General features: G+C 44.9%; 1 protein-coding gene across 1 annotated transcript in view; it reads right to left on the reverse strand.

Annotated features, from left to right (window-relative positions):
* Nucleotides 1-8,796: 8,796 nt before the first annotated feature.
* kcnb1 (potassium voltage-gated channel, Shab-related subfamily, member 1) overlaps nucleotides 8,797-18,655 on the reverse strand; it is a gene marked incomplete at its 3' end in the record, with an annotated part of 146,888 nt that continues 137,029 nt past the window's right edge. Inside the window, exon 3 of the mRNA XM_084316790.1 lies at nucleotides 8,797-10,722. Coding sequence (XP_084172916.1) covers nucleotides 8,797-10,722 — 1,926 coding nt within the window. The remainder of the gene's footprint in view (nucleotides 10,723-18,655) is intronic.

The raw sequence follows: 18,655 nt of genomic DNA on the forward strand, positions 1-18,655 counted from the left end.
TATTGGTGGAGCGGAGATTTGTCACAGCGTGAGGTCATCGTCGCGCGGCACACGCCATAATGGGTTTCGTAACTTTCGGAGCACAGCGGTGCTGTTGTCACATCCAAAGGCACATACGGATGGCAACGTCACTTGGTCAGTCACTTGGTCAGTCGCTTGGTCAGTCGCTTGGTCGGTTGGTTTAAATCACTTTGGTCCAATAGCTAGAACTTTCTAAAGGTGATTTTAAATCACTTTGGTCCAATATCTACAACGTTTTAAAGGTGATTTCTGCCTGTTAACCTTGGCGAACACTCACTTGAATGTTGACTCTTTGGCTACCCTCTCCCACCAGTGTTCTAGCAATGACTTCTGGGATATCAGATTCCTTCTCACTGGCAGCCAAAGAGATTAAAGCTAGAGTCTGAACTTCCTATCAACACAGTTTTTAAACTCCTATTTTCCACCCAGAAGACAGCACTATTCCTTCCTCAGTTGAGATTCAGAGGTGGTTGGAACCCTGAATCTTCCATATTATGAGCCTTTCACGTAGGACGCGACAACGGCACCACTGCATCTATAGAGCTGACACAGCCTCTTGGGGCCGCTAAGCGGGGCTTTTAGACTGTTAGTCTGGTTAATTAATCATGATCAATTTAATTCAACATGATAATTTATTCATAAAATGTTTGCAACATTTGTATCATTGTATCATGTATTTAGTTTAATTGGAATGTATTGGTTTATTTCAGACAGCACATGACCCATATGCATAGTTATTCATCATAACTAACAGAAAATAATCCTTCAAACCTTTTCTTGCATTCAAAGGTGCTCAAGTTGTAAAATCGTGTATACCTTCAGAAAATAGGACTAAATGCTTTAAATTACAACACAAATTCCGCCTTTAAGGATCTAGGTAATATTGTGATAGAAAGTGAAACGTTTACATGACAGACATTATTTCATTGGCCCTAGATTGATTCTAACATGATCTATATGGATATGAAGTTTGACGTTTCTCTTTGGATTTAAGCTACAGTAGGGACTGCACTTTCCCAGCAAACATTTTGATGTCCATTAGCTGTGTATTGGCCGTTGGGCATGGGCATCTAAACAGCAGCCCGAAAAGGAGTTTTTCTAACACTAGTTTAGTGAGATGAGGATTTCAAATGCAGGCTAAGAATGAAACTGCTCCAAAAGCCTGTAAACACACTCCCATCAGCATCTTCAAAGCTTCAGGCAAAGTCTTCCTATGTCCGAATTTACAATTGGGTTAAATAAAAGCCGAATTCATGTCATGTCAAGCAATGTCGGTTGGCCTGGACTTAGGTCAGCCCGGGGCTTGCAGGGTTATACCAAAGAGGGTATATCAGAAGAGGATCAACTCTACTTTTGTCAGCAGAGGGTGCTCAAAGCACAGTAAGTTCAGAATGAATTGTGGTAAATGGGAGAATGACGACACAAAATGGCCATTTATGACTAACAATAGAAATTTTTGGGGGGATATTCTTAAATTTCTCAAAAAAATAAAGTTTTATAGATAACAAAGGCTCATCAAATGTATTTGAAATGTAGAGTATTCTCTTGAGAAATGGTATGTTTTATTCCTGATCACGTGATGAGACAATGATGTGTGCTCATCTAAACTGATTTACAACGTGCTTTTAACACTTTCAGCGCCATAAACTGTCCCCATCTCTGCCGCTTCAAGGCCATCTTAAAATGGTCATTTTCGCGGTTTCGCGATGTTTGCTATGTGTGTGTGTGTGTTCTGTATTATAGCTGTGGAGACAATGGTGTGGCTCATTTGACAGACAATACTGCCCCTTTTCCACTGCATGGTACCTACTCGACTCTACTCTACTCTACTCAGCCTTTTCGGTTTTCCATTGCCAACATTTGCGGATGGTACCTGGTACCGGGTATTTTTTTAGTACCTGCTTTGTTGAGGTTCCAAGCGAGTAGAAGCGATACCAGAAAAGTGACATAAAACACTGCAGACCACTGATTGGTCAGAAGAGAGAATCGTCACTACGTTATCATTGCGCTACAAGGGAGATGTCCTGCACAAAACACAGCACCGCCATCTTTACATAGCCTTGCGTAGCATTCATTATTTGTTTGCAGCAGCAAAAGTGCAATAAACAAAAAAGGATGCATTCACTGTGTATTCTGCCTCATTTATTGATGAAACAAAACCAACATCAACACAATTTACCACCAAGAGCGGAGAGTTTAGTCTCACAAAAAGATTGCGGATTTTTGTTAGCTTACGTGCTAATGTGATTGCGTTTTACCATTATAATAGTTAGCATTGCGGCTAGCATACATAGCGTGCAAAGATCAATATCACTCGCTATTGATTGTTTGTACTAGTAACGTTAATGCTAGTAGAATAGACACAACGTGAGGTAATCATCATCATCCATTTTAAACCGGTTATTACCTAATGTTTTTATTTTTTATTATCTTTATTAGCGTTTTACAGCTTTTTCTGGCCACGCAGGACCGATAGAGGAGAGAGGGAGAACGGGAGGAGAGGTAGGGAAGACATGCGGCAAATGGGCGCCGGGACTGGGAAACGAACCCGGGACGACCGATTCGCGACTCAGCACGCTATGTGGTGTGCTACTGGAGTGCCCCAGTTATTACCTAATGTTAACGTTAGTAGAATAGACACGAGAGGTAATCTTAACGCTAGTAGAATAGACACGAGAGGTAATGTTAATGTTAGTAGAATAGACACGAGAGGTAACGTTAATGCTAGTAGAATAGACACAAGAGGTAAAGTTAACGTTAGCAGAATAGACACAACGAGAGTCTGGTTAATGTTGTTATTGATTGATTGATTGAAAACTGTGTTTACTCTGGCTTGCTCCAAGCCCTCACGGACATAGCTATGCTCACGGAGCTCTCATGCTGTACGCCAGTGAGTAGAGTAGAGTAGAGTCAAGTAGGTACTATGCAATGGAAAAGAGGCATACTTGTAGTCCAACATGGAAAAAATAGTTTGTTTCTACACACTGTAGTTTGTAGTTTATTACACGCTAAACATTCCGCATTTCCAAGATAATCCAATCTTTTTCCATAGATCGCGAGATAAAACGCGTTATGTGCAATAAGCCCAAACCGTTCTGGTTGATCCCCTGAAACCCCAAATCAAAGGTATATACCATGTACACACATGTACCTTCACAAAATCACAAAATCATCAACTAACTCAAAGCTGTGATCGTGTTTGTCGAGCATGTTTTTGTTAGAAAAACATGTTTCGGGTTCTGTAAAATAGACATAGAATATACCTTACCTTAGCCAGAAGGTATTCCAAAAAGAATAATTCCAAGTGATCGCATCGCCATCGCTATTACCAGTGTATATGTCTATATACGTTTCGATGGTAAATACGCTTCGGCAACGGAATTTCAAGGCGATCGATGTGAATCTCTGTTCAAGCAGGAGGAGGAGCCCTTACCAAAAAAAAGAAAAAAAGGTAAACGTGAATCCACGCCAAGCCATTCCAGTTCAGACACAGACGATACTGCCACCTGGTGATATTCGATTGGCATTGCAATTCCAACGTATACAAACGAGCCGGGGATGGCTAGAATGATCCGGATGATGATTTAGAATGGGGATCAGAGGAAAAGATCAAAGGATCAAAACCCGACTATACTCGGGTATGGCGCTCAACCACTGGCGAGATAACCCGACTATACTCGTGATGGGCGCTGAATGTGTTAAGACAGGCGCACAACCACGCAAACATAAATGTTTTCAATGGCGGACACATTTCCTCTGATGGGAGAGATCAATAATACTTTTTTTGTTAAAAAGATATGTTGTACATATGCACATTTATCTACATATCAAGTGGCAAAGTATATTAAAACGTTATTCCGACTATGAAAATGGAGGTAACTCTCCTCTACTAACGTCATTCACTACATCGACTATTAGGCCAATTAAGCTAACATTGGCTCTCGTCACGAAGCAGAGGGAGTTGAGCAAACAATCCCCCTGGAGGCTGTGCCGGGTCATGACACCCAGAATGATCAATTCGCTTTGTCAGCTTGATAAAGCTAATGCTAGTTAGCTAACTATTGAATACACAACACCACTAGCTGGAATTTCGCCATCACTATTCATAATGAAGTAAATATAAGTCACACACCAATATGAGCAATCAAAACAGCCTGTCACATTATGTGCTGTCTTCAATACACACACACTGCCAACAGGCTGAGCCTGGGCTAAAGATGGCTCCTTTCCAACTCAGTAAGTGGAAACGTTCTGAGAGCTCTGAGTTCTCGAGTTGTGAGTGGTGTTGACGTTTCTCAGAATGCCGGAGCCCATGAAAGTTAGTTTTGTCATGGAATTATTGGAATTCTAGTCTTTCCTAGTAAATTAATGATGAGGAAAACACTTTCATCTCATTATGCTGTTCCTTTCAAGACTTGTTGCCCAGTTGCCTAGTGCCGGTGTTCTCACAACGTTAACAACATGAACGCCAATCTCCACAAACTCATATTTGAAGGCATCATAAGCAGACGACGTGTGTCAAAAAGATTTCCCCCCAAATAAAGTCACCTGATGTTACAATTATCAGTCTCCATAAGTGAGAGTCACTATATATTAGCTTATTAATACAACTCTTACCTGTCCGAAGCAAAGACATTATTTCCACTCTGGGACTAAATTCTGTTAACAGCAGCAACTGATAAGTCCAGTTCTGTCCCATTCAGCCTTGGTTAGAAAAGCAGATGATATCCTATCCAGAAGCAGATGATATTCCATCCATGGGGCTAATGTATTTCTCTCTGCTAGCTTCTGTAATGTTAAAGCATTCTGCGCCTCCACCACCAACCCTGTTGTGTTCCCCATTGCAGATCTCTACACTCAGCAGTAGACAGCGTCTGGGGACCGCTTTAAGAGCTAATGTGGGGCCTTAAAAGCAATTACTTATTTTTCTTGGGAATGAAAAGAGTCTGAAACTACTGGTAGTTTACAATTAATTGCTCTTCCAGCTCTTTCAGGACAGCTCACGTCAAGCTGCTTGTTCCCCCTCTGTCTCTCATTCTCCCTTTCGCTCTCCTGGCCTGACGAGAGCTGTCCGTGGTGCTGAAAGAGCATGAAGCGCAAGGGGAATTGTTTATGCTGTTTCTATTCTTACACATCAGTCGCAGGGCCCCTTGGGAGGGTGGGCCCATTTCAATTGAAAAGGGTGAAACATAGGTAAGGCCACCACTGTCTGTGGTGTCTGTACATCACTGAACTCACCAGAGAGTTGGGATGACGGTAATGCTAGTCTCAGCTTGTCACACCTATCTTCCACAGTACGCTGTGGTAGCGCAGGCGAAAGGTTGCCAGTAACCAGGGAGAATAACAGCTTGGTGGCTGGCTGCTGGCTTTAGGAGTAAAGCTAACCTTAGGCTTGTTTATTCTTCCCTGCAAATGGAAAGATGCTGTATGCTAATTAGATCAATGACAGCTTCCCTGTACTACAGGAGAGAAGGGGGAAAACAATTCTGTCAGCCTACATAACAAAATATAATATTCAATAGAGTAAATTATTAATCTGACTGACGTGTGTACGTACACAATCAATACAATGCAAATAGACATAATCAGTCAACTCTGCCCTGGGGCAGGGGGGGAATCAGCTGATCCCCAGTGAGTTGATACCCTGACCACTAGCAGTGTCGTAAACACAGACCTGATCATATGAGGCCGCCTGGCCAATAGGCATTGGTTTGCTACTGTGCTAGCAGGGATGTGCCAGGAAGAAATATTGTTATTAAAATAATGGCAACTAAGGGGGGATGCAAGCCATAATATTTTGAGAAACATGCGCTGAGCATATTCCAAAACTGCAAAAACATCTAGGTTAGAAATCCTCATTGTCACATTACATGAATCGCCACTTTAGCTAAGTAGCCTCATTCACTCCCATTCCCTTTTTACATTATTCCACTACTAGAGGGAGCTAATAATCAGAGCGTTCCATAGAGGGAATTGGAGATCTTTCGGTAAAAGATAATTGGTTAGGCCATTTCTGTAGAATCACCCATACGTGAACCGCATATGATGCAGCCTTCTCTCTTTTTCTTCTCTATTTCATGAGTGAAAGAAAGAAAGAAAGAAAGAAAGAAAGAAAGAAGAAAGAAAGAAAGAAAGAAAGAAAGAAAGAAAGAAAGAAAGAAAGAAAGAAAGAAAGAAAGAAAGAAAGAAAGAAAGAAAGAAAGAAAGAAAGAAAGAAAGAAAGAAAGATCACTGCCACTTGTGACATACAGTTGTGTGTTATCAGTTGTGTGTAATACAAAACCTTGTGGCAATTCAAATGTATTCCTGTACGTTTGTCGTTATGTGCGGTCTGATACCTCCCTTAATGCGAGAGGGGTATGAATATGGCTTGGAGCTACTGCATGGGTGTGGGGTCGATACATAGAAATGTATATGGGAACACAGCAGTATGTGCACCATATGTGATCTGTATGTGTGTATTACCTCGTTTTACTTGTGCATGCGTGTGTCTGTACGTGCATCCTTGTCTTCACTGGCATGTGTGCATACGTTATGCGATATAATCAGACCTTCACCACCCCAATTAAGAAAGCAGTGCCGCGCCGCAACCAGCCTTTGAGGACATTTGCTGTCTCCATGGTAACCGGCTGTAGCTACTAATCTTGAAAAATGTCTTCAGTACCTGTATGGTTTCAGTGTGTGTGTGTTCGTTTGCGTGTGTGTGTATGTGTGTGTGAACTGTGTAGGCTTATGTATGTGTTTGTTATTTTCTGGCATTTAATTGTCTTTATTGATTTATGTGAAAAGCAACCGTTTTACATTGCAGTACGTACTCTTACAGGGATGCGGTTTCCATGAGGCTAATGAGCATCGCACAGACAGACAAACAGCTCACTCCCGTTCAATCTCCTGTCACTTAAAGCCATTATCTCAAACGGTATGATGTACTGTATAATCTCTTTGGCTCCCTTTACGGACAAAGGAATGAGAATGCCTGCTGGGTGTTTTGTTGCCACGATAACCCCAAGCTCTGTGTCAGTAGGCATACGCTGCTAGCATGGACCCCGGCCCGGAGAGAATACTTATACTAAACGGATAGTTTCCCTCTCATTTGTATCATATCTGGAGGATGAATAACACCATGAACCTCCTATGTCTTCCTAATTCAATCGGTGGAGGTCACATGCATGCCTCTCGAAGTGTGTGTGTGTGTGTCTCTCTTAATGCAGCAATCATAAGGGGTGATCATTTCTGTTATACAAGCCTATACACCTTTTCAAAGTTGACAACATAAACATTCAAAATAGGCCCAAGTATAATGTCCTGTTGCAGTGTTTGCTAATCCATCAGCTGACAGGACATACACTCGGGCCCAAGCTGTTCCCCTAGCGACGGAATTCTATAAAATATTCTATAAAAGGTCTATACTGTATATCACCCTCTGAACCAAAAAGAAAACAGAAGAAGAAAGTTTGTCTAATAATGGAAGCAAGACAATTATTCACAGAGAAGAGATGTTTGAGAAGCAGCACACTCTACTCTTACCATGAGATGACGAAGGAGACAATGGCGACACACGTCACTGAAGAAGAATACAGCACTCGTCGTGACAAGACGGCAGAGAGCGGGGGAACCCTCCGATAGCTGCTGCCTCTGTGTACCGGGACATAGCATCTGTACCTTGCACAAGGGTTACGTCGTCGACATATATGATCACCATGACACGACTAGCCAATCACACGTCTTCTAAAGGTATCCCTTTTGTTTGTTTGATCTATATAAAAATAAATCAGGTAAGACAATCTGAAAAGTGTGTATACATAAATTACCTTTGTAACATACGAACACACCCATAAACACGCACACACACACATTCACACACATGCGGTCATACATACCCACATACGTGAATGACTAAGGCCAGGTTTGGGAGCGGAGGGCACATGTTTAAGTAGCTTATAGGCATCTAAGACCTCTCCTGTGTTATCGTCTATCTAGACTACAAAAGATGAGCTGGGACTCGGTAACAGGACAGTGAGCAGCTGAGACACTTTGTATACCTGGAGAATATGGCGACGATCACCTCCATAATACTCACAACATGGACTACGACCTACATCTCTGTCTCTTGACTCCCCCGCCTCTTCCCATGAAACCACGCCGTTCACACAACTACACCTCCCCTTGGCCAAACCGCTCTTGGCAGGGGGGGGGGGGGGGGCACGGACCAGTAGGCTCCCTGGGTAGTGCTGTGTTCCCGCAATGGTGGTGGTGGCGGCGGCGGCGGCTGTGGAGTCATGGGGGGAAGTGGAGGGAGGGACAGCGTAAGTGACGTTCTCCATCGAAGAAGTCTTTAGTAACGTTGTTCACTTACACGTCAGTCACCTTGAGCCTGTGTGGCGTCAACATGACCTGGCAGCTCAGTGAGTTTGTGACACGCCCCGTCAGCGCGGTGTGTGCCCCCTCTGTCTCTCTCCTATTCCCATCTCTGTGTATGTCTCTCTCTCTCTCTCTCTCTCTCTCTCTCTCTCTCTCTCTCTCTCTCTCTCTCTCTCTCTCTCTCTCTCTCTCTCTCTCTCTCTCTCTCTCTCTCTCTCTCTCTCTCTCTCTCTCTCTCTCTCTCTCTCTCTCTCTCTCTCTCTCTCTCTCTCTCTCTCTCTCTCTATCTGGCTTGACCAGAGTGGTGTGTCCCTGCTCTGGTGTCTACCTGCCATGAACAGCATGTCCTTAGTTTGCTCCAGCAGCTTACGAGCTCTCTGCGCTGAGGCTGTGCTCTGCCCCTGCTACACCCCCTCAGAGGCTCTCGTCCAAGGTGTTGGAACGTCGCCTGTCCCCCTTGGCTCTGCGGGCCATCTCGGGACCCACGTGGTTCTCGTGGATGCTCCCCCGCAAGCCCTCCCGGGGAAACAGACAGTTCTGGGCCAGAAGCTTCTGGGTGGCTTCAAGATGGTTGCTGCCCCTCTGGTAACTGCTGTTGACGCGGCATTTGGGGCTTGCGCCGGCCAGTAGGCGCTCCGAGGGACTGGTGTCGGAGACGTCTCGGAGGTGCTCGTCGTCATCGGTGTCCGCGTCGATGTACTTGCTGATGGAGGAGTCGTGGAAGGTGAAGACGGCCGGGGTCAGGGTGGTGCTCTCTGGGGACTTGGGCGGGGTCCTGCTGCTGGCGGTGGTGTAGACCGACGCCTCTGGGCTGAGCAGGGAGTGGTCTGACAGCACAGAGCTGTCTGAGAAAGGGGAAGGGCCTGACTCCCCCTGGCTATGGCAGCCTCCCCTGTTAGTGAGGCTCTTTGAGGGGTTGCCAGAGAAAATGAATTTCCGAGCGTTCTCTGAGACTGAGGACTTAGTGACAGAACGAGGAGTGAGCATGGGCTCATGCTCCAGAGTCGTCTGCAGGCCTGCTTTTGTGCTGACCCGTCTGGCCAGGCCCGCAGCAGGACTGTGGGAGAACCGGCTATTCTCCTGGACGCCCAGACCCACCGCTGGTCTGTAAGGGAAGCGTGGGTTCTCCTGGAAGTCTGTTGCGCAGCTGATGTAGCTGTCAATGCTAGACAGGCTTTTCATGTCCCCCACGCCCTCCCTGGGTCCCAGCATGGGCTCCTCCTGGACCGGGATGGCCCCCAGCTCTATCTCGTCTCTCTGCCTGCCCACCCTGGAGCCTCTATCCTTAGCATTGAGGTTGGGCTGAGACTGGGTCTTGGCCATCTGATTGTACATCTCCTCCAGCTTCTGAGCGTTGAGCCTCTGGGGGCTGGTCGGGTTGAGCTTGCTGGGAGAGCCTGTCTCCTGGGGGTTGAAGGAGCGGTTGGAGCTTGTCTCTGATGCAGCCATCTTGGGGGTCCATTTCCAGCGGCTGGGGGAGAGATGATTATCATGAGGCCTCTCGCTTTTCTCCACCACCACGTCCATGAGCTCCGCGCTGCGGGCGAACGCCTCCTTCATGTTCATAGAAACAATGCTGCCATTTCTCTTTGCCCTCTCCAGGGCCTCCCGTCGCTTGACCGCCTTCTCCTGTCTCTTCTGCTCCTTGTAGAACTCTGAGAAATTATTCACAATGATAGGAATGGGCAGGGCTATCACTAGCACTCCGGCTATGCAGCATAGACCCCCGACTATCTTCCCCAGCAATGTCTTGGGGTAGATATCTCCGTAGCCCACCGTTGTCATGGTGATCGTGGCCCACCAGAAAGAAGCCGGGATGCTTTTGAACTTGGTGTCGTCCTCGTCCTTCTCCGCGAAGAAGACCAGACTGGAGAAGATCATGATGCCCATGGCCAGGAAGAGGATGAGGAGGCCCAGCTCATTGTAGCTCCTCTTCAGGGTGAAGCCCAGGGACTGGAGGCCCGTGGAGTGACGGGCCAGCTTTAGAATACGCAAGATCCGCATGATGCGGAAGATCTGCACCACGCGGCGGACGTTCTGGAACTGCAGCACGCTCTTGTTGGACTCGGTGAGGAAGATGGTGACGTAGTAGGGCAGGATGGCCAGCAGGTCGATGACGTTCAGCGGACCTTTGAAGAACTTCCACTTGCTGGGCGAGGAGAGGAAGCGGAGCAGGTACTCCATGGTGAACCAGGCGATGCACACGGCCTCCACGTGGGCCAGCTGGGGGTTGTCTGAGGACTGGCCGAACTCGTCCGTGTCCTGCAGCTCCGGGAGGGTGTTCAGAGACAAGGCGATGGTGGAGAGGATGATGAACAGGATGGAGATGATGGCCAGGATCTGGAAGACAAGGGAAAATAAACGTTATTATTTAGAAGGATGTAAAGTATTGAAGACTGAACTACATACTGTAGACAGAGCGTAAGGAGGCACTTCATGTAGTTGTATATATTCTTTTGTCTGAATTTCTTACTCAAGGTCGGCAACCCTTTCACAGAGTACATTAAATGGATATCAACAGTTATTGTAAAGAGTTTTGAATGCATTGCAAAAGTGGCTGGCTGTGTGTGTCTGAAAGCCAATCAAACCTTCAATAAACTGGCTGACTCAGTGTGTGTTTGGCTGAGAGCTAATGGATGGGGACTGACTTGGAACCGTTATTAATTCATGACCCACTTATCGGTCTGCAATTGCTTCTCCATACATGAGTGAGAGTCAGAGTGAGAGATAATGCTTAGGAAGTGGAACACAGCTAAATGTGACATTTAATCCAAACAAAGGGGATATATTTAGATTAGGGACCAGTAAGGTGGAACTCCTAGCTTGCATGTGAAATGTCAGTGTAGTGAAGCTATATATATATATATATATATATATATATATATATATATATATATATATATATATATATATATATATATATATATATATATATATATATATATACACACGTAGGCCAAGACTGTTCCATCTTCAAGAATGATAATGGAAAACCTTGCCTTATGTTGTTGAATACACAACCGCATTAATATTGCTTTCATATGAAGGATGTGTAAATCCCATGTCTATCGTATCATGACCTTCACTTTATCTAATAATTATACTGAAAATTATCTTGGGCTTTGCTATTGCTAGGGACTCTCTATCCTGGCCTTTGCTATTGCTAGGGGCTATCTATCCTCTGGGTATCTATTAAATGCTAAGCCGATGTTCTCTGCAAAGCCGACAATGCAGTGTTCTTAGCCAGAGCTCATAAATAAGCTTTAGTTTATTGCCCATATAAAAATACATGGCATGAGCTATGAGGAGGAAATAAAAATATATATGTGTACTAGGCGTGTACGGAGACAACATCATCTGTTATCGGTTCTACCAACAAAATGATCTGTATTCGGATAGAAGACGGGACGGGGTCGCGTTAAATCAGGCAAATGTTGTATTCTCTAAGCTAATATTCCTTGGCAATTGTTGTGTCTTCAAAGCATACAATTTATTTAACATGGGCATATACCGTATTATAAATATATTATAAAGACCGGTTTTTTCCCCTGATCGTCTTATATTCGGGGGCTAGACTTTTAAATGTATCGGACCAATACATTCACAACAGATGGCGCCAAATATCTGTAAAAGGAGCATTGTGAACTGAAGAGAGCCACTGGCCTCCCAACCAGCCCACAGAGCCAGAGGCCTGAACGATGGAGACATAGTGGTCATCTCTCTGCCCGTGTAATGTTTACTTGAGAACTCAACATGGAGTTTACTCCTGGTTCCAAATAATAATGAGCAACTGCAGGTAGAGGAAATACAGTATCTGTTTCCATTGCATTATTCATGCAGTATTCAGATTCATCCCTAATATGCACATCCACATGCCCACATGCCCACACACACACACGCACGCACGCATGCGCGCACACACACACACACACACACACACACACACACACACACACACACACACACACACACACACACACACACACACACACACACACACACACACACACACACACACACACACACACACACACACACACACACACACACACACACACACACACACACACACACACACACACACACACACACACACACACACACACACACAGTCTCTCCCTAGTGGTTAAAAACAATAAGATAACAACAACCAACACAAAAACAGCAATTAAATGTTTAATTAATTCAATAAATAAACTAAATTAAATTCTAAAAGTGTGGGGGCCGGGGATAGTTAGCTTATGTTCTCTCCCCCAAGGTGACACTGCAGTGCTGCCGTGGGAATACAAGGGCAGCTTCAGGTGACTCACTCACTCCCCACTCTGATGCTTAACAACTGAGGCAACTAATAGCAGTGTATTCAACTCGTCCGGTCCAGTAACTCAGTCCCAATGTAGTCACGCAACGGAGAAGCTAGTATTTGTTAGACTGGAAGTTAAAGTCCACCCTAAAGACATGAATGATTAGCGTCTTCTTATCCAGTCTACCTGTAACAGCAGAACACTGTCTCTCTCCATTTATAACTGGTAAAATAAATGAAATAAATGGTAAATGGTGCATTTATATAGCAGCTTTTATCCAAAGTGCTTTACAATTTGTTCCTCACATTTGACCCATTCACTCACACATTCACACACCAACGGCGGAGGCGACCATTACTCCTGTGTCACTGTGCATGCAGGTGATGGCTGCTAATTAGCTGATTGCTGCTGATTGGATACCTGCCTGGCAGCTCAAAGGCACTTGCTGACCCACACATGCACTGTGACTGTTGCTAGAAGAGATGGTGGAAACAGAGTCTCTTCACTTTCCACCATTCTTGATCTTTAGTTTGAGCTAGTTATCATAATTAGAATAGTCTTTTGGTTTAAACACAGACCAGATGTCTGTGTGCACTAATGTTGCTTCCCTTTGAGCCAGGGTCGTAACTGTTGGGCGCTCGTCCGGGAGTGAATTTGGAAACAAATACCCCTAGATTTTTTATTTTTTTTGCATGGTGTGTCGTGGTGCTGTAGGGTGGGTAGTGATCGTTACATGTTGTGTAACGTGGGGGCTTGAGCCGGTCTTCAAACAGGTGAGTATGCCCTTATTTTTTGTGATTTGATTTGACTACTTGTATGCTGTTAAAATATATAGTTTAGTGGACACCACATGTAGGTAGGGTCATTATTTTCTGGTTGTTTGTCAGCTTCCTGTGTACCACTTACTCCTGGGGCAGTCATAGAAGTGATTAGTACCATCTACTTGTCTGGTACCATACCATATACTTGACGGGTGGATGGTCAATATGATCTTTGGCTGGTAGCAGGTGTGGTTGAAGAGGGTTAGGTCTACAGGGCTTTAGCTTCAGGGTAGGTAGGTTAGGGTGCCAGAAAATACAGGTAGTGTGTTAGGGCCTGATGTAGTTTTTTTTAGGGTAGACATGTGGTGGGCCTGGCAGTTCTTCGTTTAACTGCAGTTTAGATGTAGAAGCTGTAAGTAGCCATATCAGGTTATAAGGGGCACCTGTTTGAATTTGTTTGTTGTATTTAATTTTTTGTTTTGAGTGTAACTCAATGTTTGGATAGCCTACCTGTTAGCACCTGACCTCCTGCGCGTATGACACATCTGCTTATTTCAGGGTGGTTGAATTTTTGGCAAAATAGAAAGGTGCGCTCAGTAGAGCACACATCTCCACCACGTCGCACGCCGATCACACAGGCGGACACGCACAAAAGCTGACTGCTCTCCTTATAGCATTAGCATGTTAACACTAACAAGGGGTGCTTCAGTGGTTCTTCAGTGGTTCTTTAGTGGTTCTTTAGTGTTTCTTCAGTGGTTCTTTAGTGGTTCTTCAGTGGTTCTTTAGTGGCTCTTTAGTGGTTCTTCAGTGGTTCTTCGTGGTTCTTCAGTGGTTCTTCAGTGGTTCTTTAGTGGTTCTTCAGGTAAATTGTGTGTATGCTAGGGTGCGTTTGGCAGCTTTTGGTAACTCTAAAGTGAGCAGGTTGTGGCGCTGGTGCAGTAAGGATGGCTTCCATAAAGGATTTTGTTGATCACCCTTCTCATGAGATGTTGGAGAGGTTTTCCAAAGAACAGCTTCTGGAGCTTGCTGTGCACTACAAGGTGGAGCTTACTGCCAGTGAGAAGCGTTTGAAACCAACTGCCTTGAGTGCTTTGAGGGTTTTACTCATTAGGGAGCAGGTGCTTGTGGCGAGGGTGGAGGAGCCTCTTTTGTCTGACATGTCTCCGCTACTATCTGGTGTGGCGGAGGGTGAGTGGAGGCTTAGAGAGTTAGAGTTTAAGGAGATACAGTTACAGCAAGAGGAGAGGAGAGAGGAGAGACAGCGAGAGGAGAGGATTAAGGAGCGTGAGTTTAAGGAACAACAGCTACAGCAAGATCGTTACTTGAAGGTCTTGGAGCACGAACGTGCGCTGAAGGAGCTTGACTTTAAGCATGCTGCCTTGCAGGCGGGCACTCTGCATTCAGAGTCACGTTCCGGTTTTGATGTCGGCAAAAATATTAGGATGGTGCCTCTTTTTTTTGAGAAGGATGTGGATAGGTATTTTCCCCTTTTTGAACGGGTGGCAACCACGTTGAAGTGGCCTGATATGGCCTGGACGCTGCTGCTGCAGTGTGTTCTCGTTTGTAAGGCACAGGGGGCGTATACTGCTCTGTCCCTTGAACAAAGTGCTGACTATGAGCTTGTTAAGGCTTCCATATTGAGGGCTTATGAGTTGGTCCCCGAGGCCTATCGTCAGCGTTTTAGAGGCTATCGCAGGTCGGAGGGACAGTTGTATGTTGAATTTGGAAAAGAGAAGGAGAACCTGTTTGACAGGTGGTGCACCTCTCAGAAAGCAGAGTCAAGAGAGCAGCTTAGACAGTTGATTCTCCTAGAGGAATTTAAAAGATGTGTTCCTGATACCGTTTCCACTCATCTAAACGAGCGTAAGGTATTGAAGATAGGCGACGCCGCTGTCTTGGCTGATGAGTTTGTGTTGACACACAAGTCCGTCTTTGTGGAGGAATACCGTGTGGAGTCCAGGGGTAGGCGTCCTTTTCAGGGGGGCCGTTTCCCAAAACCTGTGTCTGCTGGTCAGTTTACTTCACCTCCTAGGCAGGGTGGTTCTGCTAGTGCATTCCCAGAGGGGATTATATGTTTCTACTGTAAGGAGCCTGGTCATATCGTTGCTGGGTGCCCGGTGCTTGAACAGAAAAATGTCAAAACTGTGGCTCTGGTAGAAACCGTATGCAGAACACATATGTCAATGTTAGAGGGTGATGAGGGAAGTATCAAACGTGTGGACAAAGAGCTTGAGGGCTCCTAAAGATTTATGATGGATGGATTTGTTTCCCTGACTGATGCACTAGAGTCCAAGCAGGCTATAACAATTTGGAGAGATACCGGAGCTTTTCAGTCCCTCATTCTGGAGGGGATTTTGCCGTTTTCAGAAAAGTCTTCATTGCATTCCGGTGTCGTTGTTCGTGGCTTTGGAGGTGGATTTGTGGATGCACCTTTGCATGAGGTCACACTCAACTCTCCCTTAGTATCAGGCAATGTTGTTGTGGGGGTATGTTCTCACATCCCCATAAGAGGGGTGTCCTTCATTCTAGGGAATGATTTGGCTGGTGACAAAGTGCTGGCTACTCCAGTTGTAATTCCCATCCCTGTGGTTTCTGAGGTCCCTGATGAGCTGGCACAGAAACATCCAGGAGTGTTCCCTGTGTGTGCTGTGACACGGGCAATATCAAAGGACAAAAGTGATGTTGTTGATACTTCAACTTGTGACATTACACTTAGTGACACATTCTTTGTTGAATTGAAAAGTGAACCTGTTGAGAATTTTGGAAAGCATACTGTGGATGTACCTCTGCATAATGATAACGAATAACGAATTGGAGGATGAGTGTGGATAGGATGCTATGAGAGATGCTGTTGATTCATGTGACACCGTTCTAGTTGAAGAGGCTACAAGGCCTGGCTTAGGCTGCCAGCCTTCCCACAGTAGCTCTATTGTTCATGATGTTTCACTTGTGGGCAGGGATGGTCCCAGTATGTCAGTTGATGATTCTGACATTGATTCACGTGTCCACACTGACTCTCTGCCACGCACTAGGTGTGCTAGTCAACCTAGTTACCTGTGTCCTGTACAGCAGGAGCCGCCTTCACGACCTGGTCTGATGAGTGGATGGGCTCCCCCCATAAGCGCTTTGAGTGAACATACGAGAGAGAGCGAGAGAGAGAACGAACAAGAGAGAGAGAGAGAGAGAGAGAGAGAGAGAGAGAGAGAGAGAGAGAGAGAGAGAGAGAGAGAGAGAGAGAGAGAGAGAGAGAGAGAGAGAGAGAGAGAGAGAGAGAGAGAGAGAGAGAGAGAGAGAGAGAGAGAGAGAGAGAGAGAGAGAGAGAGAGAGAGAGAGAGAGAGAGAGAGAGAGAGAGAGAGAGAGAGAGAGAGAGAGAGAGAGAGAGAGAGAGAGAGAGAGAGAGAGAGAGAGAGAGAGAGAGAGAGAGAGAGAGAGAGAGAGAGAGAGAGAGAGAGAGAGAGAGGAGGGATGGAGGAGGGATGCGTCCACGGTCCCTCTCTTTCTCTCCCTCTCTATCTCTCTCGCTCGCTCGTTCTCTGCCTCTCTGTCAAAACCCGTTTGAGGAAGTGTCGGGTTACACTATGCGCTACAACCATAGAGGGGGCGTTACTGCAAATCAGTACCTTATTCACGCCAGCAATACTGTCAAATCAGAACGGCTTAGTTGAGTGAGGGAAGATCTCGTGAACTTGAGACTAGACTGATGAGTCAATATGATAATTAACGACACAGACCACATTGATATAATCCCACATTGCTAGGAAACCATGTTAAACACTGGAAAAGGCCATTTATAATGCATGGGACCTTTAAAATCTTGAAATATTAGCACAGCGCTAATCACGATTAGCATTGCTAATGTATTTAGGGTTGCCACCCGTCCCTTAAAATACGGAATCGTCCCGTAATTGGAAACTAAAAGACGCGTTCCGTATTGAACTGATACGGGACGCCCTTTGTCCCTGCGTGATTTCTTTTCGAAGACGCTTTGAAAATGTCTACAGCAGACAATACTCCACCGCGTCCTAAAAAGACAAAACGCCTGCAGAGGTACAGACCTGAGTGGGAAGAGGCAAACCACTGGCGTGATAGCGTCAGTGGAGATGTTTACAAAGCAAACTGCAAAGTATGTAGGTGTGTGTTTTCTGTGGCGCATGGTTGACTGACTGACGTCAAACAGCATGCATCAGGAGAACAACATTCCCGAAATATAAGAACGCAAAGGACCCAAGCACAGGTGTCACAGTTCTTCATGACTGAAACATCTCCTGAGATTGATTCGGTATGGGATATTACATCTTATTTATCTGGTTGTGTTTTTAACTAGATGTCAGTATTTCTATTGACCTGCCCTGGCAGCCCGGAGCCTACTCTTCTTTGCACTTTATTTTTTATTAATCTTTTCATTTGGGTCACACAAGTGTTTTATTGTATTATTGTCCTCTTTCAGTAAAAGTGTTCCCAGGCTTTGTTTTTACAGTACTTTATATGCATACAGTATTATGCTCAAGTTGAGGCTATAGTTCAGCCAATTTATTTAAACAATGTTAAATGCAAATAAAGCACTTTAAACTTTAAGTATGACTAAATGCTTTCTTGACTATATATAGTAACTGTTCCAAAATGCATAGATTTCTATGTATTTTAGGGGTTTGGGGGGCTAGCTCTTTTTAATATAAATGTCATAGATTGTTTTATTTAGATTTCATAGATTTCTATGCATTTCAGGAGTTTGGGGGGCTGGCTCCCCAAAATAATTAAATAACATAACCCTAACCCTAACCCTAAAACCGAAATAAAGTAAAAAAAATAAATAGTGACAAAATCCGCCCATTTTCGCCCAAAAAACGCCCCAAAACCACCTAAAAAAAATTCTCGCACGGGCTACGCACACGCTCGATGACATGTGTCCCTTATTTCTATTGGTCAAAGGTGGCAACCCTATGTATGATACTCAATATTCCAGCTGACTTGTTGGCTTTCATTAATTCCTCCAATCATTTCCTGCATTGCATGGTTTGTGAAAACCATTGTATGAGACGGCATGCATACCGAGTAGCAAACATTCACTGATTTTAGCTATGCTAATCATCATTAGCTATCTGTTTCAGTGTGTGAGTCCAGTGAAATCATCAGCTCTGATTGAAATCAACTGTGATTGGTCTACTTTTGTGGGGACAGACTGGCAGACAGATAGACAGACATATGCTGTT

The sequence above is a fragment of the Notolepis coatsorum genome (assembly GCF_963971535.1).
Source record: "Notolepis coatsorum genome assembly, chromosome: 6".
In the NCBI taxonomy this organism is placed as follows: domain Eukaryota; kingdom Metazoa; phylum Chordata; class Actinopteri; order Aulopiformes; family Paralepididae; genus Notolepis; species Notolepis coatsorum.